At 38.7% G+C, this 9,450-nt stretch overlaps 3 protein-coding genes across 4 annotated transcripts; 1 reads left to right on the forward strand and 2 right to left on the reverse strand.

Annotated features, from left to right (window-relative positions):
- Nucleotides 1–1,865: 1,865 nt before the first annotated feature.
- On the reverse strand, nucleotides 1,866–3,446 carry LOC112513162. The gene is made up of 2 exons (XM_025119326.1): nucleotides 3,052–3,446; nucleotides 1,866–2,256 (listed from the first exon to the last, which is right to left on the reverse strand). The coding sequence occupies exons 1-2, from the start codon at nucleotides 3,332–3,334 to the stop codon at nucleotides 2,102–2,104; spliced, it is 438 nt and encodes a 145-aa protein (XP_024975094.1). The 5' UTR covers nucleotides 3,335–3,446; the 3' UTR covers nucleotides 1,866–2,101.
- Nucleotides 3,447–4,339: 893 nt separating this feature from the next.
- LOC112513166 (lisH domain-containing protein C1711.05) lies at nucleotides 4,340–7,707 on the forward strand. 2 transcript variants are annotated; one of them, XM_025119329.1, is made up of 4 exons: nucleotides 4,340–4,481; nucleotides 4,883–5,238; nucleotides 6,034–6,076; nucleotides 6,906–7,707. In XM_025119329.1, the coding sequence occupies exons 1-4, from the start codon at nucleotides 4,361–4,363 to the stop codon at nucleotides 7,370–7,372; spliced, it is 987 nt and encodes a 328-aa protein (XP_024975097.1). In that variant the 5' UTR covers nucleotides 4,340–4,360; the 3' UTR covers nucleotides 7,373–7,707. The 2 variants fall into 2 exon arrangements, with proteins under 2 accessions (XP_024975097.1, XP_024975098.1); XM_025119330.1 differs by having other exon boundaries at nucleotides 6,981–7,707.
- A 104-nt stretch (nucleotides 7,708–7,811) lies between these two features.
- On the reverse strand, nucleotides 7,812–9,094 carry LOC112513003 (acylsugar acyltransferase 3-like). The gene has a single exon (XM_025119125.1). It carries the CDS (start codon nucleotides 9,092–9,094, stop codon nucleotides 7,826–7,828), a length of 1,269 nt encoding a protein of 422 aa, XP_024974893.1. The 3' UTR covers nucleotides 7,812–7,825.
- Nucleotides 9,095–9,450: the final 356 nt, after the last annotated feature.

Here is a 9,450-nt window from a genome sequence, read left to right on the forward strand (position 1 = left end):
TTTTTTATATTTAAAATGAGATGTTTATCCTGTATTTGATTGTATTTATCTGCAGTTAGTTACACGAATTCAGTTATGAGATGAAATCGTATATGGATGAAATTGTTTAGGGATGAACGGGTTTAAGAGTTTTAAGAGTTTAAGAGTTTTTAAGAGTTTTAGCCAAATGCTTTATAATATAGTATAGATTAACGGAAATAAAAATAAAGATTAGAATTTTAACTAGCCAAACCGAAGACAACACTTGAAACTCTTGAAATTGATTTTCTTTTGAAATAAAAGCTTTCATTAATGATGGATGAAAATACAAATAAAGTTTGGATATTCAACTAGTCAATTAGAAGAGGTTGTCACCCGTAGTTGACTACTAGGAAGGCATAAAAGAGAGATCGTCTTGTCAAAATATAAGCAAAAATGTTTCTTATCTCTCATATTGAATTCGACCTTAAACGATGGTTTTGACTGTAAAAGCTTTCGACAATGTTATATGAGGATTGTGAGTTCAATGTTATCCTCTTCCCTCGATTCGTACCACTTGGGAATCGGTCTCAAACATTACATGTTCACGCCCCCATTTCACAAAATTTGTAGATAGTGCGAAGTCACTGTATTTGAACTTCCGTGGCTACAAAGGGGATTTTTATTCCTCCTTGGATTTGAACCTGAGACCTCCTAGTACTTTTGACCTTTGAAGCCAAGCTCAAACCAATGGGTCACATCTTGTGATATGTTCATCTTTGACACTTCATTAATGGGTTTTAACTTTCATGGCGTCTCTTTTGATATATGAAGAAAATGGTCCTCTCGTTCGTACATTTAAAAAACACACTAGCATACCACAAGAATCCTCTCACCTTACACCGTTGCAATCTTGTAGAATACGTAGAACCATCAGATTATATACCAAAAGGGCTTTCGAGAAGAGAAGAAAAAACTCCACAGTATGTCCATATATTGAATAAAAACGGTTCATATAGCCCATGTGTACTCCAAAAATTATCTAGTTGCAAATATGAAAGAAGTCAAGAACTAAATATAAATCTTTTCCGTGAAATATTCTTATTTGGCACCAAGAAGAGCAACTTTCTACAACTGTTCTACTCTTGAGGGTCGAGGTTGATGTTGTGTTCTTGAAACATTTATTACGGATGAAAGAGAAGCGACAGAAAGGGGAGGAGAGTAAAAAACAAACTCGTTTTGTCGAAACTTTTTTAAGAGAAAAAGGAAAGGAAACGGAAGGATAATAACGATGATAAGTTTCCTCCCAAACCTAGAAAGGGAAGGAATTAAATTAAAATTATAAAACTACACAATCTTTCATTTTAAAAGATATATTTTTAAAGGGTATATTTATAAAAATGACATCTTTCTTCTCGTTTCCCTCTCCTTTCTTGAGAGCACAAATGAAAAAATTATTTTATTTTCCTCTCTTTTCTCTCCAAATTCGAATAACACATTGCATACATCTCAGTCCCCCTCCCCAGACCCTACTTCCAGGTGAGATATATTGGCTCATTTGGTTTTGTTTGGTTTGGTAAGAAGTCTAAGGGGACATTTACCAAACATTTATCGGGTAAGCGCTTGCCCGCAAGAGCGCCACCCTCACTAACATTAGGATAACATTATCGGCCATCAAAATGGATTGTTGGTAAACAACTTTTACCCGGTAAACATTTCCCGGGTAAGAATCTTCTCCCTCACTTACCGGGTAAGAGTCTTAGCCCCTGCTATGCCTCTTACAGGTTAAGATTCTAGGTCCTTGTCATGTTCACCCGAAAGGTAAGCGACACCCGGTAAGTGTTTGGTAAAAGGCCCCTAAGAACAAGTTTATGGATGATGCAAGTCCCAGACAGATGCCATGAGTATGCAAATTAAATGAGTGTGTATAAGAACACAATAAGACCATAGCCTTTTCCTAAATTTGAAGCACTGAAGACTGCAATGTATGTATACATGAGAACAATAGAGGACCGTACTACTGCACATTTCAGGAACAAAGAAGACAGTATTTGATTTAGGGATGCAAGAATTTCTATTACAAAAAAGACTAAACTAAAGAAATTTGGGTCGAGATGAACCTTTCAATGTGTGGGAAAATGCATCAATCATCATAGGACGAATGAGGAGAAGCGGTGCAGCCAGGGTCAAAGGGATCTTCGGATCCGCAGCAATGCCAATACTGGAACACTTTACCGGATTCAGACGTATTCATGGTGCCTCCGCTATACACACTCTCGAACTTCCTCTTAGTTTCTCCTATAGAGTCAAGACAGTATTAACAATCCATGGCACCAACAATAACAAATTTAAACCTTTTTGTAACAACACATCATGAACGCGCAGATGCACATAGTTTGGGTATCAATTTCTCAATTAAATACGAGAATAACTCTCTATGGAAATGGTTGCTGAAAATAATTAGTGGACAGTTAACCGCACGACAGTTACAAAGTAACTGCTTACAGGGATCAAAAGACAACTCAATAGTACTTTGGAGTCAAAAGCTTCTTCAGAGAGTCCGGAGCCCTTTAAAATCAAAAGCTCCCGAAGACAAGTCGGAAGCTTCTGAATTACACTTAGGACACCTCTAGGACCCCACAAGTGGGTGCTACCCCCTTGAACACCGTCATATGTCGTCATCTAGCCATTCCGGTTCTAGTTAGCTTACATGAGTGTACAACTCTACACCTTGTACCCCATGTCAGTAGTTTAACTAACAATCTCATATCATCTTGTGAACCCAATTACACAAAATGAAGGATGATTTCACTAAAATCACCAACATCCAACACCCTAAAACCTTCCTGTTTTCCACTTCTAGTATAATTACAATGCTCCCAAAAGTTTTGAATTCATAATCTTCCACAAAAGTTTGGAATTCATATTAGTTTTTTAAATTTGGAAAAGAACAGTTCCAACTTCCAAATGTAAAATATTTGAAACAGGTGAATGCAGATTACGTATACATAGTTATACGTAGACATATCCAAACCATAAAAGCTATTCTTTTCAGAATTCAATTCTAATCGTTTCGAAAAACAAATCGATTACCGCCAAAATGCGCAGTGTGGAAACGACAGGCTTGGGGATGGTTGAGAGAAGGATCGAACTGGGTTTTACATAGCTTACAAGTTCTCAAATTGATCTGCTTCTTTTCTTCTGCTGAGCACCGAATCGAGTACTTTCTGATACTACGATGAATTTGCATACGCGAAATTCGCGTTGACAATCCAAGTAACGGATGAAAGTGATGAAGCTTTATAGGATTCCGATTAATGCAGGAAGCATGGATTGACGGGATTGAGGAATTCGTTGAACAGATTTGCATCGCCATGATCAATTACATGTACTAAGGATTGGCTAGGGTTTCGCTGGTTAAATTCATATAATTTGGGGGAAAATTATAACTTGAGAACAGAGACTGCGCCAAAAGATCGAATTCTTGTGGCCTGTCAAAATGGACCCTCCTAAATTTAAGAGTAAGTTACATTCCTGGTCCCTGTGGTATGCGATTTGTTTAAGGTCTCTAAAACACGTTTATTACACTCCCGGTCCCTGTGGTATGCAAAAATGCACACTCAAAGTCCCTCACTGTAATGGAATATAAAAGATTCCTTTAACCCTATTAAGTTAGCAGTTATTTCCGTCTTTTTACCATCTTCTTTTTGTCTTTATCCTCATAAAAAATTAAATATAAATGAGAATAATTTGTCTTGGTGGAACGAGAATAATTTGTCTTACTGGTAGGGATGGTGATTTACCCCAACCTGGTGGGGAACCCGGTTCACCCTACCCGAACGGGGACAGGGATTCCCCGCTAAAACGGGTCCCGGGACCAGGGATCCCCGGTAGACTCAAACCGGGGACAGGAACGGGGCCGGGATCCCCGGTATAATCGAACTAAAAGATACTATTTATGGGGTTTGACCGGGGATTGACCGGGTATTGCTAGAGATTTGACCGGAGACGGGATAATAATCCCCGTATCCACCGGGGACCGAGGCCGGGGGACGTTACTACAAACCGGGGCCGGGGTTTACAAAACCCGCCACATCCCCTCCCCGTTGCCATGCCTATTTACTGGTAAGCATAGGGTAAACGACCCCTTAATTAAGGTCTTCTCTACGGTATAATATTTGAAACAAGGGTGTAAGTGTAAATAAAAAACCAAACATGGAGTTTTCTGCAAGTTTGTGAAAACCAAAGGGTTGATTGTTGCAATTAAGCCATAAACGAACAACAAATAGTGATTCAAACGCCGATCCACCGGTTTTCAGTCCCCCATTGATTTTCTAGGGCTCCAGTATTGGGATCATACGACTTCAATTTAACAGTGTAATTGGCTGAATATATTCAATTAATGGCAAATAGCAACAAAAGAGATGAACCATTAACAGCTCCGCCGGTCGATCGATGGTTTGACCTATCCCTAGGTTCCTCTTTTCAAGACAATCCTTCTTCCAAATTCTGTACTCTTCGCTGTAAGTGTGTGTAGGTATATGCTTTTATCTTATGCAGATTCGTGGATATGTGCAGTAAATATGTTTGTAGGATCATTCTAATAGTTTTCTTAGAATCGCGATGTATCTTTTCTGAAATTTTTGGATGCCTCATATTCGGTTCTCTCAGACGTTATGGTTTTGAGAATTGCATCATGAAAAAAGCCATAATTTTTTTTATTGAGATTCTATTAACATTCTATGAATTTAGGATGTAAATTGTGTGTAAAGTGTGAAATCATTGCTTAATTTGTTTTAGACGAATGTTAGCTCAGTTAATTTGGGACTATTGGGTTGATATCAAGATCAAATATTTTGTTTCTCTGTAATTGAAAAGAGAATGTTTGATGAAGGTTAATGAGTATTGCATTTGGATATTTCAGATGAATTTAAGCCTGCATCTATCGATAAGAACCAACCTGGGAAATTGCATAAGACCAAGGATAATAAGGTGGCTGTCGAATTTCAGAATAACCAACCAGGGAAACCCAAAGTGAGTTTTGAAGGCAGTAGTGAGGATTACAAAGATAATGATGCAGTTTTGTTCTTTGATGGATCGAGTTTTAGGTTGGAGCGACTGCATAGATCGGTGAAGCGTTTGAGGCATGTTCGGCAACCTGGTGAGTCTGCAGCCGTGGCTGCAGCCACTTTACCTGGGACGGCACCTGAGTCTAGTTCGCCACCACTTGGGAAAGGATCTAAACTTCAGTCTTCAAATAAGAGCTTACTTCCTCCATCAGTAAGTTATTTGCAAAGTTGAAACTTCCTCTGATCTAAAATAACAAATATAACTAAAACCAGGGTTTTCTTACTCATATCTAGTTTATCAAAATTTAGCCTATTTGTCTTTCTCTCTTTCTAGTTTTATTGCTATTGTTTATTACTCTTATCTAGCTTTTGTTTTTTATCATATGTGTTCTTCTCCTTTCACACTTTTTACTAGCTGGAGGTCGTCAAGAAAACAATTGTTCTACTCTTTAGGGTAGAGGTCATGTCTACGTACATCTTACATTCTTACTAGTTACTCCTTGACCCCACCTCTGGGTGGAATATACTAGGCTTGTTTGGTTTGGTTTGGAGTTTGCGTGACCTAGCTAATCAAACTCGTTGGGGAAGAGGGATGGAGGGAGCTTAATAAACATGTATCTTTGCATTGGCAATTTATTATTCTCTTCTTGGTGCAAGTTTTATTCTTTCTTTTCGCACATTTTGTACAAGCCGGGGGTCTTCACATAAACAACAACTCTACTCTTTGAGGCAGATGTCAGGTTTGCGTACATTTCACCCCGGACCCCACCTCCGGGTGGGATATACTGGGTTTTCTTGTGCAAGTCTTTAATAACTCGGGATGAGTTTATCGTTTTTGTTTTGATCCTAATATACAAGTAACAGTTGGTATTTTAGAGTCATGCAAGTCATGTCTGAGTAGGTTGTTAGACGGTAACATTACTGGTAAACTGCCCCAAAATGACTTTGTTTATTATTTACACTTGAGGTGATACATAACATGAACCACTTATTTACACTTTTACAGGTCGAAGTTGAACGGATTGAAATCGGCAACTTCAAAGGCTACGGTATGTTCCATGCTAATGTAATATCCATTATTTGTCTAGACATGCAAGATGTGGTTGTGGGAACTAGCAGAAGTTGGGTCTTAGTGAATTCAAAAGTCTCCGTGAGTCAACCAAGTCTTAACAGTGTAGCTTAAAATTCCTGTTGGGCATGGGTGGAGACCTTTTTTGAGGCACTACAAAACAACCGGCTTCATAGAACCTGAACATGTCAATGTCCTATAGGCTGCTTTATAGGACCTATGTATATAAGATCAAACAATTGTGCGTTTATATAAAGGTATTACAATAAGATGTTAGGACTAATTTGGGCATCTGTTTTTTAGGACACTTTTGAAATATGTTCCATTAGCTTTTTTATAGGATACTTTTGAGAAGTGTCATATAAATGCATTTATAATGGCATTTAAAAAGACTTAAGAGGACGTTTTATTTCAAAAGTGTCCTAAAAACTTGTTACGACTCCCAAAAGCGTCCTATCAACTTACTATAGCACCTTTACGTAGGACGTATAATTGTTTGTTCCTATAAACTTAAATCCTATACAACAACCTATTACGACATTTTGACATACTTGGAGTTCTATAAAGATGACTCTTTTGTAGTGACGGTTGATAGATGGGGTATCCGGATCTTGATATATGAAGCAGAATACATGTTACGAGTCCCTCCCTTGTTATTAGACTCAAATCGTCATCCAAATTGAGATTTTTGTTAGGAAGAATGAATTTTTGGTGCTTGAAAGAACATTTAGTGCAAGAATAAGATAGTTTTACTGTACATGTTATTAATTAAGTTGAACACAATCTTAGCAATTGTATATCTTTCCTAGATGGGAAAGCCAGAGAAGAGAAGGTTGTCGATAATCCATCTATCCCACCTTCAAATTCATTCTATGCATCACCAGATCCCAAAAACGACGACGATGATCTGGATGAACAGCTCGACATACTCAACGATGATGATGATGATGATGAAATCGACATTGGTCGAGCTGATAACACCGAGTCAGCACCAGAAAGACAACCATTCACCGGCATCGATATCAATATCCCACATCAAAATGAAACCGATGACGAGATTGCAGAGGTTGATGTGAGTGATGACGAAGGGAATAAGGGTCCAAATGCTGCAGAAGCCCTCCGAGCACAGGTGAATGCAGAAGAAAGAAAAGAACGGTCTTCGAGCTCGAGTGATAGTAGCGGAAGCAGCAGCGGAAGCGGGAGCGGGAGCAGCAGCAGCAGCAGCAGCAGTGGTGATAGCAGCGATGGTGATGGTGACTCCGTCAGCTCTATCTAAGTAAGGTCTAAAGTATTCAGTTCATGTAACCTTAATTACCAATAATACTAGCAACATAGAGCCCCAAAACAATTTAAGTAATCTTGTTGTCTGCAACTTCTTTCATTACAAAATTTTGTGTATCACAAAGCCGAAACACAACGAAAATGCTTCTTATAGCAAAATCGGCTTTATAGGATGTCAAATATATCTAAATGTCATAATAAATTGTTTTATAGGATTTAAATTTAAGAACCAATCAGTTGTACGATAGGACCCACATGAAAAACTTAGCTTGTAACTGCTTGGACATCATGTTGTAACCGCTTTAAATATGACGCATAATTGTTTGGTCCCGCCTATAAAACAGTTAATTGAGACATTTAGATATATTTGACGTCCTATAAAGTCAATTTTGTTATAGTAAAAGCAAGTTAGACACAACAGTTGGGACAACGGATATTGTTTCTGATATCAAATTCGGGAGCGGGTGAACGATGCAAAATGAGCGAGCTCTTCATTACTTTGGAATAATCTCATGTGTTCTTCTTCAAGACTCACCACTGCTTCAACACCATCTCCGTCTGGTGTATCATACAGGACGAATGCGTTCTTCACCAACACGTCCGCAATCGTGGCCCACTTTGGGTTTCCCCACCCGAAATCCATCTGGTAAAACGATCCTCCACGGACGTGGCTGCAACGGTAAACATCAATATTGTCGAATAACTCTTTAACATTATATGCAGATTCCCGAACACTAGTCAACCAATTTTCCAAACGAAGATTATCCCGATTATCCAGTAATTCTTTGATCCCTTTCTTCAACTGAACCACCAAATTTCCCAAACTGGTTTCGCTCTCACGATGGTTTGACGTAGTGAAGTACCAAGTGAAGTTCCCGACGGAATTTTCCGGCAATGGAGCCGCAAGTCGTTGCCGCATGTTCACTAGCTGAATCAAAGTCGAGTTTCTAAAACCACCTGTTTTCGCCGTTGAAGCAGCAATCGCACATCTGTAAAGCAAAGCAGTCACAAGCCCGATTTTCGTCGGGTTTTCAACGAACCCAATCACCGATAGTCTCAATCTCGAAATCATCCCTGCATCAAATACAAACCGTTTCGTGACACAAGCTTCACTCATCTCAATTACGATCTCCGGCATCGTGTACGCAAGATCCAGCGAAGGGATGGATGTAGCAAGAATCAACGGAGGCGGTCTCACTTCGCCACGGGCCACAGCCGCCCAATCGCTAAGGAAAATCCCGAGCGAGGGTGCGTCCGCCACCTTGTGAGACAAGGATACCGTCACCGCCATTCCTCCACCACTGAAATACGTTACTTGAGCTGCAAGAAAGGCGTAACCTATGCATGACCCCTTCCACAAGAAACCTTCAGGAAACAGTAGTCTTTGGGTTTCATAGCTTGGATTTTGAAGGAAATCAGAGAGTTTATGATCAACGAGTTTTGCTTGGACGAGAACGACGCCTTCATCGTTGCAATCGACGGTGATGCCATCGTCTCTGAGTCTTCCTGCAAAAGGGTAGTATTTAGTTAGGGTTTCGGCTAAAGATTTCTTGAAGACATCAATGGAGGTGGAGGTGATGATTCTGGATTCGTATAAGAGAATTATGGGAGCGTAGGTATGTAAGGTGAGTTGGTCCAGTAATGAGAGTTTGAAAGTTCGGAGGTGATGAGGGGTTGGAGATGAAGGCTTGATGATTTCTTTCGAGATGATCTCCATTTCCGATGGTTTTTCTGCAATATATATATATATATATATATATATATATATATATATATATATATAGGGAAGGATTCAAACGAGAACCCCTGTAATTTACGAGAACACAAGAACAACCCAATAACCTCATATTGTGATAAAAAATAAAATTAAAAGATTTTTAAAATTAAAATTAAAATTTAAAAAGATTCAAAAAATTTTAAAATTAAAAGGGTAATAATGAAAATGATATCATCAAATCTTTTAAACACGATCATTATTTTTTAAACACTCATTATTATCATTATCTAGTAAAACGGTTACGAAATAGGTTAGGATTATACTAGGTGTGATAATCATGTGATATAGGTGTGATA

This window comes from Cynara cardunculus (assembly GCF_001531365.2).
Source record: "Cynara cardunculus var. scolymus isolate 2C chromosome LG 5, CcrdV1, whole genome shotgun sequence".
Taxonomy (NCBI): domain Eukaryota; kingdom Viridiplantae; phylum Streptophyta; class Magnoliopsida; order Asterales; family Asteraceae; genus Cynara; species Cynara cardunculus.

What these genes read in the sequence shown, in the direction of transcription:
- LOC112513162 (XM_025119326.1), bottom strand. Translation starts at nt 3,334, where the DNA reads ATGGCGATGCAAATCTGTTCAACGAATTCCTCAATCCCGTCAATCCAT. An exon ending in CCACACTGCGCATTTTGGCG is followed by an intron (nt 2,257 to 3,051) that starts GTAATCGATTTG and finishes TTGACTCTATAG; the next exon opens with GAGAAACTAAGAGGAAGTTC.
- LOC112513166 (XM_025119329.1), top strand. Translation starts at nt 4,361, where the DNA reads ATGGCAAATAGCAACAAAAGAGATGAACCATTAACAGCTCCGCCGGTC. An exon ending in CAAATTCTGTACTCTTCGCT is followed by an intron (nt 4,482 to 4,882) that starts GTAAGTGTGTGT and finishes TGGATATTTCAG; the next exon opens with ATGAATTTAAGCCTGCATCT. An exon ending in AGAGCTTACTTCCTCCATCA is followed by an intron (nt 5,239 to 6,033) that starts GTAAGTTATTTG and finishes ACACTTTTACAG; the next exon opens with GTCGAAGTTGAACGGATTGA.
- LOC112513003 (XM_025119125.1), bottom strand. Translation starts at nt 9,094, where the DNA reads ATGGAGATCATCTCGAAAGAAATCATCAAGCCTTCATCTCCAACCCCT.